At 39.8% G+C, this 23,510-nt stretch overlaps 1 protein-coding gene across 5 annotated transcripts in view; it reads right to left on the bottom strand.

Moving 5' to 3' along the window:
* LOC119086088 (calcium-binding mitochondrial carrier protein SCaMC-1-like) overlaps window positions 1-23,510 on the bottom strand; it is a 57,346-nt gene that overhangs the window by 28,302 nt on the left and 5,534 nt on the right. For all 5 annotated transcript variants that reach the window (XM_037207012.1, XM_028879326.2, XM_037207014.1 and 2 more), the window contains exons 2-4: window positions 21,535-21,661; window positions 9,873-9,960; window positions 1,592-1,703 (exon numbers count right to left, since the gene is read on the bottom strand). In XM_037207012.1, coding sequence (XP_037062907.1) covers window positions 1,592-1,703; window positions 9,873-9,960; window positions 21,535-21,661 — 327 coding nt within the window. The remainder of the gene's footprint in view (window positions 1-1,591; window positions 1,704-9,872; window positions 9,961-21,534; window positions 21,662-23,510) is intronic.

The following is a 23,510-nucleotide window of genomic DNA, read 5'->3' as shown; positions in this document are numbered from 1 at the left end:
AGTCTCATGCAAGCTCCCTAACTGTCTGTTGATCCAGGATCCATGTGCTCCCACCAGCTCAGGTCAACTGTGGGTTCCTCTGTCATAACCTTGACCCCCCTGGTTCATACAATCCCTCCTCCCTTTCTTCAGGAGGACTCCTGGAGCTCGGTCCAGTGTTTGGCTGTAGATCTCTGCATCTGTTTCCATCAGTTACTGAATAGTGTATTTCTGATGACAATTAGAGTAGTCACCAATCTGATTACAGGAGAAGGCCAGTTCAGGCACCTTCTCCACTATTGCTAGGAGTTTTAGCTGCGGTCATCCTTGTGGATTCCTGGGGTTCTTCCTGACCCCAAAATGCACCCCCCATCAAGATGTCTCTTTCATTACTCTCCCCCATTCCACTGGGGAAATGGAAACTGAAGTCAGAATATATTGTATGAAAAAAAATCTATTCCCAATAGAAGAAAGATGTAATAATACATCCCAAGTAGTAGTTATAGGAGATAAATTAAGTGAAATGGAAAGGCTGATCAAAAAATAAGAAATTAGGTGTGTTATCAAAATACTATAGAAATCAAAACCAGATGAGAAATGATGTTGTGTGTTCCTCACATGTTCAAACATTCAGGAACACAGATGAAACCAAGTGGCTAACCTAACAAGTGTTTATTGAAAATGTGTTCTTAGATTGTTTTAAACACATTGACTAATGCACTAATTGAACTCTGAAAACTCATACACCTATCTCCACTATCTCATGGGAGAAACTGAGGCGTGAGGATACAGAGAGTGGGTGTGAGGTGTGGGTTCAAACGTGTGCACTCTGACTCCAGAGCTAATGGTCTCTTTTTCTTGTGGACTGTCTATGGAGAGAAGACAGAACACTGATGAGAACTGTGTGTTGTGGGTGCAGTATTTTAACTCCCCCACCTTGCATCTAAAGAACTTAAAAGACTTTCAATACAGAATTTCCTTTACTCCTTACAACTTCAGGTCAAGGGACTTATGAAACTTGAAAGAGCAGATAACTTGTACATTCATTTCTTTTTTACTCTAAATTCTGAAATCTTAATATGCAATTTTATATTCCCAATGTGCAAAAGACCCACTCAAGCATGTAATTATCTGTGTAAAAAGAAAACACATATTTTTCACTTTTCTAGGACAACGCAACTACATATAACAACCCTTTTTTTTTTTTTTTTTTTTTTTTTTCGAGACAGGTTTCTCTGTGTAGCTTTGTGCTTTTCCTGGAACTCACTTGGTAGCCAGGCTGCCTCGAACTCACAGAGATCCACCTGGCTCTGCCTCCCGAGTGCTGGGATTAAAGGCGTGTGCCACCACCGGCCAGCTAACAACATATTTTTAACACAGAATAGATCCTTTTAGTAGGCACCTATTAAGATGCAGGTTTTAACAAGCAAATTGTGGTTTCTATGTTTGCACATAAATTACTAACACTCCTTACTAAATAAGAATATTGTTAAAAGTAAATAACACATCTTTAGCCACTGAGACTAAAACTATAACAGGAACTACGTAATAATATTTACAACTATAACAGTTAAAGAAAAATAAAAAACAGTAAAATGCAGAGTAACCTTACAGTAGAATGCTTCCAGAAACGAATAATTTCATTGACATTTTTTGCAGGGTGGAGGAAAAAGTAGTCTCTCCATTCATCCCAGTCTATTGTCATTGACCCATCGCTATCCATGCTGAAATACAATTTTAAATGGCGTTTGTAAGACTTGCAGCAGCACTGTTACTCACTTTACTCAAACACTTCTGGGAGGTTTGTTACTGAAGTCCCTCCTTTGGATTTTATCAGTACCACTGTATTTTCATTTTTTTCCTTTTTAAGAAATAGACTGTCTTTTAGAGCAACGTCAGATTTTAAGAGAAATGGAGAGGATGATATAGACAGCTCCCATATACCGTCATACCTATGTTCTCCTATTGGTTATGTCTTACACAATTGTGGTTTATTTGTTACAATCATGACTAATGGCTGACACATTATTCATGACTAAATTTTATACTTTATTCAGACATCCTTCATTTTAAACGAATGTTCTTTTAGCCTCGGTGTCACACTGAGATATAACAATCTATTCAGTTATCATGCTTCCTTAAGCTCTTCCCTCCTATGGCAGTTTCCAGACTTTTCTTATTTTTAACAATGTTGACATTCCCAAAGAGCACTGAAGATCAGGGACTAGAGAGACAGCCCAGCATGTAAAACGCTTGCCTGGCAACCACGAAGATTTGAGTTCAGTCCCCAGAACCCATGCAAAAATAAGCCAGGCACGCTGAGGAAGCAGAAACTAGATGGTCCCCTGGCTCACTGGCCAGCCAGCCTCGCATTTGCAGGATGTTCTAGCCACTGGGAGACCCCATCTCAGCAAGGGAAAACAAGCAAACAAACAGAAAGGTGGGTGGAGTCTATGGAACCTGAGCTGGTTTACACGTGCACATACACACATAAACAGGAGGACACACACGGGGACGGACACACACACACACACACACACACACACACACACACACACACACGAGTAATGATCAGATGTTTTGTAGACTGTCCCTTCACTGGAATCCACTATATATTGCTTTTTTAATTGTTTATTTGAATGTAATTTCCACATGTTCCTCGTATTTCTTGAAGAGAGAGATTATTTTAAAGTCATATGCATATCTCTAGCATTTATTACAACTGTTGGGAAAATAGATTGCCACTACCAGAGATGTTATGGTTCTGACTGAGCAGGGACCAAATAGTGGACTTTTAGGAAATGGTTCTACTAGAAACATGAGATCAGACATGTTCCAGACATAAATGCACAACTGAAACTCCAAATTGCAGTTTAGTATGCTTTGTATTGTAGGATATAAAACTAGTCCCCTCTGTGGAGTTAGCTGATCCCGAGACTGACGCAACCTCTTCTAATTCAGTACCCTACTGTCTTCTGTTGTACCAAAAAATAAACAACCAGTGAATGATTTCACCTCATAAAAAATCATTTACACTTTAAAAATGGGATGAGGTAGATCTCTCCCTCCCATGTTTCTAGAGCTTCTTAAAAACTCGCATTTAATAGTTGATCAAATATTCCTCTGGATTGTACAAGAAGGGAGGCGGGGACACTGACAGACGCTATGGATGGCTAGTCGGACTTGGCTTCTTCCTCTTCTGCTTCGGAGGCTGGACTCTGGCTTTCTGTCTCAACACTTTCCACAGGCAGATCTGTATTTGCTGGTCAGCCACTTGAGCCTGCTTGTCCCTTGCTCCCCTCTCCCATTTCGTTTGCACTTTTTGTGTCTGGTGATTTATCGCCATTAGAGGCCTTTTCTGGCTTCGGGCCCTCCTTCAGGTCCACTCGTGGGTTTGACCGACAGCCTGGCAGGGCGGCCCTGGGCTCCACCTTCGCTCCCTGTCTGTACTGTGCTGTGCTAACCTTCCTCTTGGCCACTCTGGCAGCGCCTCCCAGAGTCAGTGGAGAACATGGCTCCCAGAGCTGGAGGTGAATTACCTCTGCCATGTTAAAAAGCTGAAATGGACGTATAGACAATTATATAAAAAAAAGTTTTAAAAAATAAAGTCTTTAAACAGACAGTAAAAGTAATATAAAAAAGTAAGCCACATAAAGACGGAAATCACACACAGAGTCTGGATTATATTGTCTTTGGGATTTTTAACTGCAGAAAGACATTTGATTGTAAAGGCTACTAAATTAAACTAAATCAATATATAAATATAATAATATTAATAATATATATATTTTTAAAGATATCTTGACTTCAAAATTTGTGTCTAAGGATATGTTGCTTTCATAAAGAGGTTCTGTTTTTGTTTCCACAGAAGATGAGAACCTGTGGATTGCTTCCAAACTAATAAGGCTTGACCAGCCAAGATCCCCTGAAAGATCTCTGATGACACCATGGCCCAGATGATCCAACATCCAAAATCAGCTTCAAAATAACTGGCTGAGGCAATCTCTCTTCACAGACTGCAGCCAAGATTTAACTATAATTCTTAATTTTCTCAGGATCCCCATAAGATTACCAGTGCCCCAACCAGCAAAAAGTAGTATGAGACGCTACACACAAGTTCCCAAAATATTTTTTATAAATGTTTATTTTTATTTAAAGGGGGTTGATTATAAATACAATCTCTTTCTAAAAATAAAAAGAGGATATTATATATACGATAGGATGAAAAGGTAGATTATTAAATGTACTTTTAAAGAGCAACAACTTGTTTAAAATGTTTTACATTGCTATAGATTTTAGTTTATTACAAATTTAAAGTCAATTTTGTTATACTGTATGTATATTTCTACTCTTGTTTAAGGTACTATGTTTATGCAATTCATTTAAAATTATAAAATACAATTAAAAACAGATTAATAGTTATCTATGATAATCACACTTATAGTCATGTTACTTAAGTTTTTTAGGTATACATAGATATATTTCAATTAGGTCGGTAATCTTCAAATACCTCAAAGACTTACAAAATATAACATTTAAAATGTTTTAAAAACTTAGACTTTCTTGACAGTGAGACATGTCTGCTCCTGGCAGCACTGATTTACTTCAAAGGAAAAGATAGGCATTGAAGACACTCTATATGGAGTTTATCTTCTTGACAAAAATAGCCATTTGGGCAAGAAACTGCTCTTGCCTGGACTGCTGATAATGTTATATAAACTAGACAAGCAAGACCCATAGGAAGGTGACCACTAAACTTTACAAGGCAAAATGGTTCTTCAGGTTCCTGCTTTGCAGAGGAGACTGCCAAATATTCTATAGGACACAGTGTAACTGAAAGTTTTTCTGTGTCCCAGCTGGCAGACAGTTGGGACAAATCTCTCTCATCTGCCAGTCCTGCAGCCACTCAAACCCAAGTAAACACACAGAGGCTCATATTAACTAAAACTGCTTGGCCATTAGCTCAGACTTATTATTGACTAGCTTATTATTGACTAAAAAAAAAAAAACTCTAGGCCTATTGGCTAAAGATGGATGCCCCAACATTACAGAGGAACTGTATATGACTGTCCAGGCAGCCAGCTGTCTCTATCATTTCCAGAATTTTGGAAGTTGCTTACAAAGCATTTCCTGTTTACTTAGGTAATATTATATACTTCTAAGGTCTTTGATGTAAAGACTAGATAGTTATAATTGTCCTTGGTTATGATAAAAGATAAATTAGATATGAAACCTTAAACTCACAAATACAGGATAAAATATTTCCTTTAATTTTGCCAAATATAAATAGACTAGATATTGCAACTGTAATTCTTGCTTGATAACTGTTTATTATATATAATTTTACTATATTAAAGCTAAAACCTTCCTTTTTGATTAGATAGAAAAGGAGAAATGCTGTGGGATGTCATTCTGTATGCTGTGAATATATGTGTTCCCATTGGTTAATAAATAAGCTGCTTTGGCCTATGGCAAGGCAGCTTAGAGGCAGGTGGGAAATCCAAGGAGAGAGACAGGAAAGAGAGTTGTGGAGTCTAGAAGACACCAGCTGCTGCTGAAGAAACAACATGCCAATAGACCGGTAAGCCACAGAACACGTGGCAAAACATAGATAACAGAAATGGGTTAATTTGAGATATAAGAGCAAGCTAGCAAGATGCCTGCCATAGGCCATGCAACTGGTAATTAATATAAGCCTCTGAGTGATTATTTTATAAGCGGCTGTGGGACTGTGGACTAGGTGGGACCGGAGGAACGTGGGACTGCGGGGGCCAGGTAGGACTGAAAAACTTTCCGACTATAGCACGTGTGTTAAGAATTGACATGTCTGTGCAATGCTCCTCAATCAATAAAATCTCAGTTGTGAAAAAAAAAAGAATGATAAAAAACTTGTCAATATATTTGAAACTTAGGTGAAACTAATAAATTCCTGGAAATATTCTTTATTTATTGGTACATTAATTACCATAATAATGGGTTTCATTATGAAATTTTCATATATGTACCTGTCTTTAGATCATAATTTGCTTCCCCTTTATACTTTCTTATTCCCCTCCCAACTTCCTCTGATCTCTTCCCAAGGAGGAACTTACACTTCCATGTTGTGTATATTGTGTTCACATGTGTGTGTGCACACGCTGTGTGTGTGTGTGTGTGTGTGTGTGTGTGTGTGTGTAACCCAATGTACTTAGTTAGGTTTAGTTAGGTTTGCTCACAGGAACATGAGTAAGGATTTGCTTAATGGAGCATGGGCACCTGACCAGTGATCGTACCACTGAAGAAAATGTCTCCCCTCCCATCAACCAGAAATTACATATAACCCCATGAGTTCCCCTCATTCCATGACAGGATACTGATGAGCCCAAATTGGTGAAATCTTATACAGGAAATCACAGATGCTGTGAGTTAAGAGTGCAAACACCATACCATGCCCTAAGTCATGTTCCACACAACTTCTCCCCAACTTCCTCTGGCTCTTACATTCTTTCACCCCTTCTATAGTGATACTCCCTGAGCCTTTTAGGGGGTGATATATATGCTCTGTTTACAGCTGAGCATCTGACACTCACTTATTCCTAGCATGTTGAGTCAGTTACCTCTGACCACTGCAAAGAAAAGCTTCTCTGACCAAAGCTGACAGCAATAGTAATCCTCTGCTAGACATAAAATAGTTACTTAGAAGGTGATTTGATAGACACATCATATCCATTAGGCAAAACAATAGTAACTTCACCAGATGGGCCATGATTTCACGTGTGTTTGTGTGTGTGCAGGTGCACCTTTCTGTGCTGGCATGTGTGGGGAGACCCACAGAATGTCTTTCCTCCATCAGTTCTCCAGCTTATTTTTTAAGATAGACTCTAAACCCAAAGGTCAGAGTTTCATCTAGATTGTCTGGATACCAGACACCCAAGAGCTCCCTGTTTCCACCCCTGCTACTGGGCCATTCTGTCAGCTTCCCCTGAGTTCTGAGGACAGGACTTGGGTCCTCATGCCCATGCAGCAAGCACTTCCCCCACTGAGGCGTCTCCCCGACCCCACAGACAGTCTTCAACAGCGTTCTTTGTTTTGTTGTCGTTTAATGTGTTGAGCTCTTTATAGACTGTTGAATATTAATCCTCCGTTAGAGTACAGCTGGCAAAGATTTTTCTCCAGCTCTCCACTGGGTTGTCTATTCTCTTTGCTTTTTAATTCCATGTGGTGTCATTTGTAAATTGCTGCCCTTACTTATTCAGCAACTGCAGTCCTGTTCAGAAAGTCTTTACTTACACCTACATCTTGGAGTGTTTTCCCTGCTTTTCCTCCAGTACTCTCAGAAGGTCTTTGATCCACTTGGTGTTAATTATTGTGTGGGCTGAGAGATAAGGAACTGGTTTCATTCTCAGCACATCCAGTTTTCCTAACACCCTAAAGGCTGTCTTCTCTCCAGGGTATACTTTTGGCATCCTTGTCAAAAAAGCAGGTGGCTGTAGTTGCCTGGACTTATATCTGGGTCCTCTATTCTATCCTGTTGATATCCCTGTCTGATTTTGTGCCAATGCCATGCTGTTTTTATTACTATGGCTCTGTAGTATAATTTGAAATCAGGTACAGTGATCCCTCCAGCACTGTTCTTTTTTGCTCCGTATTGCCTTGGCCACATGGGGTCTTTTAGGTGCCTATATAAATTTTAATATTCTTTTCTTTCTATGGAAAATGGTGTTAGGTATTTCTGACAGGAATTAGGCCGAATCTGTAGATTGCTTTTCATAGGGCACACATGGACACATACACAAATACAGCTTTAAAAACACAACTTTTTAAAACTGACTAAAGAAGGACTGCAAAGTATGAATGGTTCTGTAAGTGAAATTTAATTAGAATCCCCCCACATAGAAAACACAGGGCTCAACTAGTTTTGTGTAGTTCTTTTAAACCCTTAAGAAATAAAGAACTGTAGCGACTAATATTAACTCAACTGAATACCTAGGAGACAAGCCTCCAGGCTCACCTGTGTGGGACTGTCTAGGTTAGCCTCTGAGATTGTCTGTGAGGGGTTATCATGACTATGTTAATTGATGGGAAGACCTACCTGTGGTGATATATTGTGTACCCTAATAAACTTTGCCTGAACATCAGAGAACAGAACAAGGCACTAGATTAAAAATAGAGGCCAGGCAGTGGTGGCACACACCTTTGATCCCAGTAGTGGGAAGCACACACGCCTTTAATCCCAGGAAATGATGGCTGGGCAGAGAAAGTTCTATAAGGCGTGAGGAGACAGGAACCTAAGGCTTTCCGGCAGAAGCGTCCCTTTCAGCTAGAGGCCTTTTCAGCTGAGGAAGCTCATTTGGCTAGAGGCCTGTTGGCTGGAGCTCTTTCAGGCTGAGGAGTTTGTGAGGTAAGAGGTGGTGGCTGTGGCTTGCTCTGCTTCTCTGATCTTCAGGCAAAGTTTATCAAGGTACACAACGTATCACCACACCTGCCTATCGTGAGCAGCTCCATTCTTCCTGGACTGCATAAAATGCAGAAAAGTGAGCTGAGTGCAGGTGTACATGAGTTAGCTCATGGCTCTCTGCTCTCGACTATGGATGTAATGTGACCCGCTGCTGGAACTGAGAGTCAGATAAACATTTGTCCTTTAAGTTGCTTAGGTCAAGGTATTCTATCACAGCAACAGGAAACATAACTAGGACAATAATCCAATTCTATTCTATGTTTTACAAGAAGACCCCCCCAACTCATTCCAGGTCAATATACCCTAAATAGCAAAATTAAGAGAGTCAGCACAGAAAGGCTGATCTGGACAACCTCTCTTATGAAAACAATTGCAAAAATCAGGAACAAATTTTAGCAAATTGCATACATCGTGTGTGTGTGTGTGTGCGCGCGCGCGCGCGCGCATACATTCAATTTGCATGCATGTGAAGGCAAGAGGCCAATCTCTGATGTCATTCCTCAGGAGTCATCTACCTCTTTGGCTTTTTTTTTTTTTTAAGTTAAGATCCCTCACTGAGATCTGGGATGTATTGGTTTGGTTTCTATTGCTGTTATGAGGCCATGACCAAAAGCAACTTCAGGAGAAAAGGGTTTATTTCATCCTACAGTCTATAGTCCATCATATAGGAAACTCAAAGCAGAAGCTCAGGACAGGATCATGGAAGCAGGAACTGAAGCAGAGGCCATAGAGGAACACTGCTTACTGGCTTGTTCCCCATGGCTTGATCATTGGTTTCTTATACAACCCAGGACCACCTTACCCAGGGGTTGTGCCCCCTGAGGAGGCTGAATCTTCCTTCATCAGTCATTAACCAAGAAAATGTCCCCAGAGACCTGCCTATAGACAATATGATGAAGGTATTTTCTCAATTGAGATTCCTCTTCCCAGATAACTTTAGTTTGTGTCAAGTTCACACACACACACACACACACACACACACACACACACACACACACACACACACCAGAACATAGGACTCGCTGACTAGGCGGGGTTGGCTGGCTAATGGGTCCAAGGAATTAATCTGTCTCCACATTCCCAAGTATGCCACCACCCTAGATTTTATGTGGCTGCTGGGGATCGAACTCAAGACTCATGCTTCACAACAAGCACTTAACCAACTCCCCAGACCCCATACAGAAAAAAAATTCAATGTGTTTACCAGAAGTATGAATGTAGATGAATTAATAAAGTCAAAACTGAATAATATACTGCACTTACAGGCTCAAGAAATATATGTTCAATCATCTTATAAATGTAAACCCATTTGAATTTTAAAACACTCTCTCTATAAAATGAGAGACGGAGCTTGAAATGTCACATGTATAGCAATTAGTTTCTAGCATAGACCATAAAACACAAAACTAATTTAAAAAAAAAAAAAAAAAAAAAAAAAACAGGAGCACAGGCTGACCTTCTCAGGATGTCGTTTGCCTGAGTGGGAGAAATGTGGATTCCCAATGATTTCACGGCATCAATTACTTCTGAAGCATCTATTATTCCTTTAAAAAGTGAAAAATACAAAGATAAGTATCTGAAAAGATGACAAAGCAAAATATGCTTAGAATGCAACTATATTTGATTTAAAAGTCTGTGTTTGGTGGGTCTTTACTCCCAAATTCATAACTCAAAGCCTAAGAACTCCAAAAGGTTGGCACCAAGTTTACATTCAGTAGAAAAGTCTCTCTCTCTCTTTTTTTTTTTTTTTGGTTTTTCGAGACAGGGTTTCTCTGTGTAGCTTTGCGCCTTTCCTGGAACTCACTTGGTAGCCCAGGCTGGGAAAAGTCTCTTTAAATTGAGACAAGATAAGTTTTACTTAGTTATTTATCTAAATGTGAACATTCATATTTCAGAACAGAAGTATTTATGAATATAATAGCTCATGGCCCAGACATCACTTAGGAGATTAGATATCACAAGCACACTGCATTACTCTAAACTCCAATTTCTAAACTTCAAATCACATCTGGCCCCACAGATCACAACACCTTTGACTATTATACCTACTGAAAAGAACTGAAAAAGTTGGTGCCAAAGACCTGATTCAGGAGACAAGAATAAAGGACTGTTTATAAAGCAAGCTTCCAAAGATCCAACACCCTTAGAGAACCAAGCTCTTTGAACAGAAACATGTACTGTGCTAAATAATTCAAATATGTGAATGTATATATATATATAATTATATTTGTGTATATATCGTATATAATTAAATATATGTGTATATTTATACATATATATATATATATATATATATATATATATATATATTTATACATATATATAATGAAAAATTTCCCTCTTGCTGAGCAGGCCTTAAGTCCAATAAGAGAGCTGTTGGTTTTTACTAAGGTATGTATATGTATGTATATATACATATATATGCCTACTATACAGTTCACTTGTTGTGAAGGGAAAATTTTAAAAATCCATAGTCTCCTCAAACTCTAAAACACAAATATAACACGTATCATTTTCCAATTCCAAAAATAAAGTCAGATTCTTTTCTTTTTACTTTTATTATATCTTTCTCTATTTTTTAAGACTGTAATGGGATTACATCATTTCCCTTCCTTTTCCTCCTTCCAACCCTTCCCACATACCCTCCCCTGCTCTCTCAAATGGCTTCTTTTTAATTGTTGTGATATATGTGTGTGTGCGTCAATATGTTTATATATGTATATATTCTTAAATATGTAAATACACCCTGATTAGTCCACATAGTGTTACTTGTATGTACATGTTTCAAGGCTCATCATTTGTTCCTGGATAACCAAGAGGTATACCCTTCCCTGGGGAAGACATTTATCTTGCTCTCAGAATTCCTTAGCTGCCTGTCGCTCTTTGCCTGAGGTTGAAGTTTCTTGAGCTTTCCTCCTTCCACATTAGTACATCTATTGGAGTCGTTCTTGTTCGGGTCTTGTTTAGGCAGCCATGTTGGTGAGATTCAGTAGATGTAACTTTATCCCCCTCTTCAATAATGACCCCTGGATCTTAAGTGCAGGAGTTGTGTCGGAGATGAGATCAGTTGGAACTTGGCTTCACAGCTCTGCATTTTGATCAGTTGTGATCTTCTAGAATGGTCTCCATCTGTTGCAAAGAGAAATGTCCTTGATGAGGAGTGAAGACCGCACTTACTGTGGGCATAAGGACAAATACTTATAAAGTAGTTAGGGATTGTGCTGCTTTGGTAAGTGGTTGTTGTAGGTTCTCCTCCAGGATCCATGAATTCACTAGCCCTGAGTAATTGGCTAGGTTTCCAGTACCAGCCATGATTTCCCTCTTGTTGAGCAAGTCATAAGTCCAATAAGAGAGCTGTTGATTACTGCCAAGGTATGTGTGTCACTACCGTACCCTTAGGGTTATTGTGCCATGCTGGCCATTGTCGTGAATCCTAGGCATGTCCAAGTGCCACAGTGTATATGTGGAGGTGAAAAGACAACTTTCAAGAATCAGTTCTCTTCTTCCATTGTGGGGACAGGGACCAAACTCAGGTTGTCAGGTTCGCACAGCAAGCGCCTTTCTCCCAGAACCATCTCACTGGTCCTGGTAAATCGTGAATGCATGTATCACTCTTATATCAACTTTACTGTCGCCTGGTTAAAAAAAAATACATCAAAAAGCAACCATAAATTCAGTCATACTTTCCATTTGTATAAACCATTTATAGAAATTATGTATGGGAAACTATATACATGTGAGGCATTACTAATCCATCCACAAAGACACTTTTTCATACAGAGTTCTCAATTTTTCTTTATAAGAATCAAATGTCTCAAGCTCCAGACAAGGCAGTTTACTGGCCTACAAACCAATGTTTCTTCAAATGATAAGCTCTAATCCTTACTTAGGGAATGGCAAATATTACGCTCATCTGTTAAATTTGTTTAATCGACCATCTGCTATGTACATCACCATCTGCACTAGGGTTACTACTGCTACGATGAAGCACCATGATCAAAAGGCAACTTGGGAAGGAAAGGGTGTATTTCACCCACAGTTCCCTGTAACAGCTCATCAAAAAATAGTGGGGGCAGGAACTCAAGCAGGGCAGGAACCTGGAGCCAAGAGCTGATGCAGAGGCCATGGAACAGTGCTGCTTACTGGCGTGCTCTCCATGGCTCACTCAGCCTGCTTTCTTACACAACCCAGGACCAGAAGCCCAGGGATGGCACCACAGGCCCTCCCCCATCAATCACTAAGAAAATGCCTGTCAGGCTTGCCTGTAGCTTGATCATATAGAAGCATTTTTCTCAGTTGATGTTCCTCCCTCTCAGATGACTTTAGTCTGTGTCAAGTTGACATATTATCTATCTATCACAATCACTATACTAAATGTAATCTAATTCAAAGACTGATAAACTCCCCTAAGGACTTGGAAAATTTATATGGGTATTAATATTTTTTAAATATTTTACATTAGAAACTCCAGTAGTACAATCAGTTAGCACATGGCACTTCTGCAAGGTATATTACATTGTGCTAAATGTATGTTAGTTGAAAGATTACAAGCAAAATACAACAGAAGGGTGAATAAGAGTAAAAAATGAAGTATTGTAAAGGATGAACAAGACACTACCAAAAACATAAAACAGTTCCATAAAAGGAGTAGTATGAGCAAAGTGTGACTATTTATTTCACAAAGATCTATTTCAGACTCACACAGTATTAAAAAGTCATGATAATTAATGTGCTGGCAAGGGGTAGTGACTCAGGGGAGCTTGAAAGGAGCTCTACAATGCCAGTGATGTTCTGCTTCTTAATCGGGAAGCTGTTTTCAAGCTGTATATTTACCTTATAAAAATTTATGGAGTTTACAATTATAGTTCGTAATTCATTAAAATTATAACTTATCCATTTTACTGAATATATTATATTAATAAGCATCTCTCTTCATGCAATCTCTCCAACTGAGTAGCTGGGCTTCTTTCCTAGATGCTCAAGAGGCAGCCCATCAAGACCATAAGCCCTGTGTACAAGTCTTATTAACTTTGCTCACATCTACAAAACCGAAGAAAGTTAAATGACCAGTTCACTAAGACACAGGCCCACACAAGAGCAAAAATCCTGAAAGCTGTGATTCACTGGGATGGCCACTGTAAAGCAAAAATACTTAGCCATCCTGAGTTTTTGGTCTCCTCATCTGAAAACATGGCTCCCATGAAGATAGTGTGAGATAAAAAATAAGATACAGAAAAATGCCTTGAACAAACATAGTATATAGGAGAATATAATAAAAAGTAGTTCATTTCTGTTTCCTCAATCCCCAAAAAACTCCATGCAAGAAAGAACACTGGTGGTGAAATTATGCTTACTTTATTTACACATTTGCAACTCTGTTTTTTGACTATATGAACTGAACAGAGCAGGAATTCTGAGAAATTTGGGTGAGAACGTCCAAAAGATCAGTTCACAGTAGGACTTGAATGCCTCCAGCTAGTGAGTCTGAGAGTACATCAGCCCTTGTGCACCCATCTGCCCCCACAAACTGACATACAGCCTGAAAAGCTCCCTGCAGCAATGGACAGAGTCTGGAAAGGACTTAATCCTGTCTACTGTGAATGCTTCACTCGCAAGCACGTGGTTAACTGAAGACCAGAGGAGGAAAAGTCAGATGCAGTGAGCCAGGGCCAGTACTTAGACTGTGGGGAAAGCACTGGCTCCAGGATCAAAGGGAAAATGTTGGAACACAGTGTTAAACTCTTGAACATAAGGGGTCTATGAAATAAAGGTTCATCGAGCTATATTAAATGACATTCAAAAGGTGAAAGAACCAATCCTGGTACAAATCCTCTGAAGTACCAGCACAAAGTCAGACATCAGTTGGGGGGGGAAATATCTTCTAGACCTAAAGAGCCAGAGTGTTATATGATGAAATTTTGTAGAAAAGAAATACAAAACCTACAGATAAAGGACTGAGACCATGTGAAATGTCAAGAGACCTGGGGTAAGAGGTTAGGCCATAAAGAAAAGTTCCTACTACTCTTGACTAGTTAGTTGGTTCTAAAACAAAATATGATGTGGTCTTGGTGTGTGATCTTCCAGCACACAAGAAAAGAATGTGCCTTTTCTTCTTCGCTGATTTCACTTGAATCCATGGATTATAATGACCACCTTTATATCTTTATCTCCATTCTGTGACCTGTAACTTAACTTAGAACATTCCGGAATTCTCTTATCACTAGTAAGTACCCTCTCCTAGCCACCTTGCAAGCACTTTGCAGACTCAGCGGAAAGTGGTTCCATGTACATACGAACTGAAAAGGATGTACCTCAAGACTCTACTATCCTGTATCAGATATAAAACAGAGGGGAGAGTATATTAATTTTTATAAGACTGTTGTGGCAAAGCACCCAAAGCTAGATGGTTTAATTCACAACTCTGAAATCAAGGTGTAAGCAGCACTATGGACCTTCTGATAGTTCCAGGGTAGGATCTGTTCTCTGTCTCTCTCCTAGTCTCAAGCTTTCATTGGCATGTAGATGTAGCATTACAAGTCTGTCAGTCTTGGCATCACCACCATGATCATCTTTTATGAGAGCACCATTCAATAACAGAATAAAGCCTCATCCGAATACCCTAAGCTGATTACACACACAAAGATCATGTTCTCAAATAAGGCCCCTTTCTGGTGTGCTGGAGGCTAAGACCTCAGCATATCTTTCTGAAGAGATACAACTCAGCCCATAACAAATGAAGTATTCTCTTTCTCGCCTTCAAGTATCCTGGCCAAACTCTACACATAGGGGATTACCATGACATGTGCAGTAACAGGAACTAAGATAACAACACAGAGCAGGCAGATAAATCAAAGCAGAACCCCTGAGGGGTTGCTAGGGCCTGAGCTCTGCACTCTAGATGGTGGGCAGTATCCCTGATGATAACTGTACCTAACACTTCAACTGGGGTACTCAAAGCAATGAAGCCAGTAGAAGGCAAATGGAAATACTCCTAGAATGGTATCTTTGGGGGCTGAGCTGCAATATTTCCATTCGACTTATCAAGACTTACAGCATGATACTAATACAACAACTTGGGAATTTCTTCTTGGTGTCAAACTTAATTTACTTCAGGAGCATTTTCTATTACCAAGGGCTATTAGCAGATGTATTAGTCAAGGTTCTCTAAAGGAACAAAATTGGTTAAATGAACATATATTACAAAAGGGATTTATTACACTGGTTTAGACAATATTGTCTGGGTAGTCCAACAATGGTTGGCTATATGCTGGAGAGGCTGAAAACTTCATAGAGGTTCAGTGCGTGGGGCTAGATAGCTCATCAGTCTCATCTTAGAATGAAGGCATAGAGGTTTCCTGGAGCTACTGGTCTCCAGTTCAGTTTTGAAAGCTGCTTTACTTTTCTATTGCTGCAATAAAACACCATGACAGAGGCAACTTACAAAAGAAAGTGTTTAATAAGGCTTATGGCTTCAGACACTTAGAGTCCATGATGGTGGAGCAAAACCATGGCGGCAGGAACAGCTGAGAGCTCATATCTTGATCCACAAGTAAGAGGCAGAAGGAACACTGGGAATTAAGCAAGTCTTTTGAAACCTCAGGCCCACCACCAGTGACACACCTTCTCCAACAAGGCCACACCTCCTAATCCTTCCCAAACACTTCCATCAACTGGGGACCAAGTTCTTACACATATGTGCTTTACAGAGGCCATTCTCATTCAAACCACCACAAAGACTAGAGAAGTTGGGTTCCAGTGTCAGCCAAAGGAGGGTTGTAGCAGCGGCAGTAACAACAAGAGTAGATGAATTCACAAGGCAAAAATAGAACCTCTTTTACCTCAGACCTCTTCATACATTGCTAAAGAGTGCTGCTCCGAAGCCTCACACCAACCCAACCAACACACCACACACCCATCATCTGCCCCAACAGTTAATCCTTCCAAAAAGGACTCTCACAGACTTGACCAGAGGCGTGTCTCTTAGTAGATTAAAATTAATTCAAGCTGATAACCAAGATTAATCATCACAATAGGGATAATAGAAACACTATATTTTCCTAAAGGCATTTTTAACTTCACTAATTATCTGAGGGTTTTCAGCTTCACAAATGGTCATGGTGGTGATAGTCAAGAACAGCATAAAATTTCACAACACTAGAATATATCTATGTTAGGCCAGCATATGACCAGATCTAATTAACCAGACTATAACTAAGTCTAAAAACCTGCATAAATAATGACTGCACTACTGTTTATAAATGATCAGAGCTAACAATATAAGAATGATTAGATGATTCACATACTGTTACCAGAGTTGTTAGGGTCAGAGCCAGGCCAACAAGTCACACTGGGCCACCTCTCCTCAATAAGCCAATTAAAAACAAAACAAGGTTGGAGAAATGACTCAATAATTAAGAATGTGGACAGCTCTTGCAGAGGACCAAAATTTGGTTCCCAGGACCCATGTGAGGCTGTTGACAATTGCCTATAACTCTAGCTCCAGGGGATCTGAAGCATCTGGCCCCCATGGGCACCTGCACTCACATGTACATACCCATGCACAGACACACTTATATACACATACATGCACACATATGTAAACATTTTTAAAAAATGAAAATAAATCAGAATTAAGAAAATAAAAAAGATACAATGGTGAAAACAAGAAGGGGGTTGGTTCTTCAGTATGACCATATTAGAAAGAAGAAGGTCCAGTGCCACACCTCCCACCAGGTTCATCTCTCCACATGGTTCAAGTTTAAGCAGAGAGCCAGAGGTATGCAGAATGAAGCAGTCCTGGTCAAGGGCACCCATCATCATGGTCCCTGCTCCAGCCTCTCCTTTACAGCAGCATGACGGGTTGTCAGAACTGTGTGAAGTCTCTTTCCAGGAGAAAACCTCTCCTTCTGGTGGAAAAACAAGCCAGTCTTTTCCTTCTCCCAGCATAACATTCCTTAGGAAATTCCTATGTCCTGGAATCCACTGTTTCCACAGGAATGGGGGCATAGTGTCTCTAGAACATCTTCATTCCTTCCAGGACAGCCAAGCAACTGGAATATTTCCCAACCACTAAAAATTATGTTTGCAAAGGAAATAAAAACACAATATAACATTAAAACAGACATGGGACACAAAACTATACATACACAGCTGCGAGTTCATTTAAAGAAAAAAGAAACTAAGAGAGAAACCAAGTCTATAAGGAATTATGAAACTGATCAAAATGTAAAAATTGATCTCTAAATAGCAGTGTTAACTGTCAACTTGACAGAACCCAGAATCACCTGGGAGATGACCCTCTGGGCACATCTGGGGATAATCTTGACTATATTAATTGAGAAGGGAAAGCCTGCCCACTGTGGGTGGCACCATTCCCTAGATAGTATCCCAAACTATATAAACTAGAGAAAGTAAACTGGAATTCATTCATCTCTCTCTGTCGACCAGCTGCTTCAAGCTCCTGCCATTCAGACTCCCCACCAGGGTGGCCCTTGAACTGTGAGCCAGGAAAAACCTTTTCTCCTTCTGTTGCTTTTATCAGTCTTTTCCTTTGACAGTTTCATATATGTACATAATAAATTTCGGTAATTTTCATACCTATTACACCTCTCTAATCCCCCTTTCCCCAGTGAAACCTTTTTTCTTCCCAAGAAATTCCTCTGCTATTTCCATGTCTTTCTCTGTGTGACCCACTGAGTTTAACTGGGTTGTTTGTGAGACTGTGAGTAGAAGATCATTTACTGGAGCACGGGCAGCTTATTAGGAATTACATCACTGAGAAAAGTGACTATTGTAGAATATTATTTTAAGGTGTGTTACTTCGGTTTATGTTGCACTTGTTTAACTTTGTGAAGCTGTGTTACTGTGCCTGTCTAAAACACCCAATGGTTTAATAAAAAACTGAAAGGTCAACAGCAAGGCAAGAGAAAGAATAGGTGGGACTGGCAGGCAGAGAGAATATAGAAGGAGAAATCTGGGAAGAAGAAAAGGAAGAAGTAGCCAGAGAAGGAGGAGAACTCCAGAGGCTAGCTACCCAGCTACACAGAAAGCCACAGAGTGAGAGTTAAGATGTACAGAAGTAAAAGAATGGGAAAAGCCCAGAGGCAAAAGATAGACGGGACAATTTAAGTTAAGAAAGCTGGCAAGAAACAAGTCAAGCTAAGGCCTGACATTTACAAGTAAGAATAAGCCTCTGTGTGTGATGTATTTGGGAGCTGGGTGGTAGGAAGACCAAAGACCAAACACACAACAAGTGACACCTGTTCCCCTAGCCACCATTAACTGCTCAAAGTCCCTAAGGAAGGGTGGGGCCTCATGTGGAAAGATTGACAGGCCCAATCATATTTATCTCTGTGCAGGTAATCACAGTGATTGTGAGTTCATAGATGTAACAGCCATTCATTCCACACACCTCCCCATCCTCTGGATTTTCCGTTCTTTCTGATTTTCTCAGAAGGAGACTCAATGTCCCTTGAGTCTTGGAGGGTAATACAGAGGACCTATTTACAGACAAGCATTCCACCATCCTTTATTCTCAGCAATTCAACCAGTTATGAGTCTGCATTAACCACCACCGTAAGATGCTTCTCTGACAAAGGCTAAGAGCAACACTAATCTTTGCATATAAACATGTGTATTTAGAAAGCAGGGTGACCAGGCATTGGTGTAGAAAAAACACAGTGGTTCCCCTGAGGTCCTATGATATCCCTACCTCCAACTCTTCAACAGGTTTGTAGTACCAGACAAGATTTCTCTTCTTTGAGTTGGCCTAAAACCCAATCAGGAAGCAGTTAGTTACCCATATAACATTCATGAGATCATTGCTGCCATGGCTTTATCTCACCTGGCCAGTTGTTTGTATAGCTCTCAAGGTTCACAGCTGAGATGACCTTCTCCTCAGAAGCCTGCCTCTCACCTTCCAGCCCTATGCAAGCTAGACAGGAGGGGCCATGTTCCCAGGTCAGCACCCGCATATCTCTCCATGTTCTGTGACCAAGGAGTGTGCTGTCTTCAGCAATACTCTTACCGCCTATTTCTGATAGACAGGAGCAATGGCAATCGTTTGGGGAGGGGCGGGGTCTTTGTGGCCTCCCTTGGTCAATGTTTTGTTTGTTTTGCTGTTGTTGTTGTTGTTGTTGTTGTTGTTGTTGTTGTTGTTGAGACAGGGTTTCTTTGTGTAGTTTTGGTGCCTGTCCTAGATCTCGCTCTGTAGACCAGGCTGGCCTCAAATTCACAGAGATCTGCCTGGCTCTGCCCCCCTAGTGCTGGGATTAAAGGCGTGTGCTACTGCCTCCTGGCTGGTCAAAGTATTTTATCACGGCAGTAAGAAAAGAAACTAAGAGCAGGATTATAAGAAATGTTTATTTTCTTTCAGAAGTTTGTATCACCTAAATTTCCTGAAACAAATATATTCTCAAAATAATTAAAACTGTCATTTTTTTAGAATGTCGTGTGTGTGTGTGTGTGTGTGTGTGTGTGTGTGTGTGTGTGTGTGTGTGTGTATGTACATGATATGACGCATGTGTGCCACAGAACACCTGTAGAGGTCAGAAGACAACTTTCCAGAGTGGCTGTCTCTTTGTGCTTTTATATCAGTTCCAAAAAATTAACTCAGAGTGATGGCTGGTGGCCAGCTCACAAATGTCATTTTTAAACTCCCATACCAAATTTTCTATTTATTTATTACAAAAAAAAAAAAAAATAGAAGGACAGTCAGGAGGCAGTGGTGGCACATGCCTTTAATCCCAGCACTTGGGAGGCAAAGTCAAGCGGATCTCTGTGAGTTTGAGGTCAGTCTGGGCTACCAGGACAGCCAGGGCTGTTACACAGAGAAACCCTGTCTCAAAAACACAAACACAAAAAAGATAAGACTACCCAATACACAAAGTTTAAATTTAGAGGATATAAGCCTCTGTAAAACTCATTTTATTAAAAATATATCAGGTGTGGCAGGTGTGGCAGCACATGCCTTTGATCCCAGCACTCAGGATGCAGAGGCAGATGGATCTCTATCTGCCTAGTAAGTTCCAGGCCAGCCAGGGCTACATAGGGAAACTCTGTCTTAAAGAGTAAATAAATTAATTTTTTGTTTTTTTGTTTTTTGAGACAGGGTTTCTCTGTGTAGCTTTGCGCCTTTCCTGGAACTCACTTTGTAGACCAGGCTGGCCTCGAACTCACAGAGATCCGCCTGCCTCTGCCTCCCGAGTGCTGGGATTAAAGGCGTGCGCCACCACCGCCCGGCATAAATTAATTTAGAAAAAAAAAAAGGGGGGGCTAGAGCAGTATTTCTCAACCTGTAGGTCACGACCCCTTTGAGTTGGACAACACCTCTCCCACAGGGGTCACCTAGAAAAACAGATTGGAAAATAGATAATTACAATTCATAACAGTAGCAAAATTACAGTTAAGAAGCAGCAACAAAAATAATTTTATGCCAGGCAGTGGTGACACATGCCTTTAATTCCAGCATTTCTCAGGAGGCAGAGGCAGACAGATCTCTGTGAGTTCAAATCCAGCCTGGTCTACAGAGTGAGTTCCAGGACAGGCTCCAAAGCTACACTGGGAAACTCCGTGTCAAAAAACAAACAAAATTATTATTATTGTTTTATTATTATTATTATTATTATTATTATTATTATTTATGGTTGGGGTCACCACAACATAAGGAACTGTTATATATATACATATATATATTTGTTTTATTTATATATATAAATTTTTATTTATATATATATATATATATGAACATGCTAGACATGGTAGTGAACATCTTTTATCTCAGCACTCAAAAAGCAGAGACAGGGAGATCTCTGTGAGTTCAAGGCTAGCTTGGTCTACATAGCAAGTTCCAGGCTAAGCAAGGGCTACACAGTGAGATTTGCAACCTCAAGAATTTCCTACAAAAGAGAAGAAACTCAAGTTGCTTTTGGTTATAATGTTTTATCACAGCAATAGAAACCCAAAGACATCTATTACGTTATTCTCAGTAATAAAAAAAAATATTGCTAGATAATAAATTGGATCTGACAGGAAGAAGAAATTAAAAAGGCTAGTAAAATTAATCATTAGTACTAGCACTTATTCACATCAAACTAACCGTGGATAAAACATACACATACCATCATTATTTTTGTCCAGACTCTTAAATGCCAGTTTCATTTTCTTCTCATGGTCTTGAAGGTACTGCACAAATTCTTCAAAATCCAGTGCTTGATCAGCATTGGAATCTGCAGTTTGAAAAATTTGCTACAAGAGAAAAAACGCATTGCAACAATCATATGTAAAGTCACTATACCATGCTAACATTGGCACATTTCACTCTTACTATTTATGGTGTCTTTAAGTGTCCATTACCTAGTTTTTAAATCATTAGTGTAAGCCTAAACACATTAAATGATTCAAATATTTTTTAATTCCTGCAGTAATGAGGTCAACAGCCATCACATCATCTCAAATAAATGTGAATTTATGATTAAATATTTACTTCAGATGCACACACCTCATGGGCTTAAAGATACTAAGGTATATAGCCTTTGCTATCAGAGACCAAAAAAAATCTGTCTACTAAATGTGATAGATATTAAATTCTAGTACGTTCCTCAGATTAATAATTTGAGACTAGCCTTGTAAAGTAAGCATGTATGTTCAAGTCTCACTAAGTCATTAAGCTTTTTAAAGTAAAAAAGTTAACATTATAGGGCTGGATAGATGGCTCAACAGTCAAGAACACTTGCTGCTCTTCCAGGGGACCTGGGTTTAGTACCCAGCACCCACATGGCAGCTGTAACTCCAGTTCCAAAGGATCTAGCACCCTCTCTGGACTCCACAGGCACCAGACACAAACACAGTCCACTTACATAAATACATACAAAACACTTATACACCTAAATATAAATAAATCTTTCAAAAACAATAATACGTAAAAAAAAAATGTATATTCCCATAAGACTCTTACCACACTGACCATGTTATTATTCATCTTTGTACCATCAATGTCTAGCATAAAATATGAAATAGAAAGGCCTTTAATAGATAACTCACACTCAGTACTTATTGAGTTTGAGAATAAATGTTATGAGCTGAAAAACTAGATCACAGTTCACAACACACACTGAACACTGCACACCATACACTACACAGCACATAATACATATCACACACTGCATACTGTCCAGCACATACTGCACAGCATACACTCAGCACTGCATACACCACATACTGCATGCCGCACATTGAATACCACATACTGCACATCACACACACTGCACATTGGACACAATGTACACTACATACTATATACTGCACACTATACACCACACACTGCACATTGAATACCACATACTACACATCACACACTGTACACCTCACACTGTCTATTGTACACTGTACACCACACACTGCACATTGAATACCACATACTGCACATCACACACTGTATACCACACACTGCACATTGTACACACTGCACATCGCACACACTGCACATTGGACACAGTGTATACTGTATACTGCATACTGTACACCACACACTGCACATTGGACACACTGTACACCTCACACTGTATACTGCATACTGTACACCACACACTGCACATTGAATACCACACACTGCACATCACACACTGTACACCTCACACTGTATACTGCATACTGTACACCACACACTGCACATTGAATACTACACACTGCATGTCGCACACACTGCACATTGGACACACTGTACACTGCATACTGTATACTGTACACTGTACACCATATACTGCACATTGAATACCACACACTGTACACCTCCTACTGTATATTGTGCACTGTACACCATGCACTGCACATTGCACACACTGCACATTGGACACACTGTACACCACACACTGCACATCACATACACCATACACTGTGTATTACACACAACACACTGCTGGGAATAAAAAGACAAAAAGTTACAGTCTTTAGTATGAAGCAAATTATAGATACTAAAGATGACTCACATAACCAAAGGCAATATGTTAGGTGAAATAATGCAAGGAATTCAAGGTACAGTAAGCTTGGAGATATTAAATGAAATGAAAATACTGAAAGACTCCTGTTAGCCTTCATA

Source organism: Peromyscus leucopus, chromosome 6 (assembly GCF_004664715.2).
Source record: "Peromyscus leucopus breed LL Stock chromosome 6, UCI_PerLeu_2.1, whole genome shotgun sequence".
Taxonomy (NCBI): domain Eukaryota; kingdom Metazoa; phylum Chordata; class Mammalia; order Rodentia; family Cricetidae; genus Peromyscus; species Peromyscus leucopus.
Note: the sequence above shows the minus strand (reverse complement) of the source record. Positions and strands in the feature narration are given on the sequence as shown.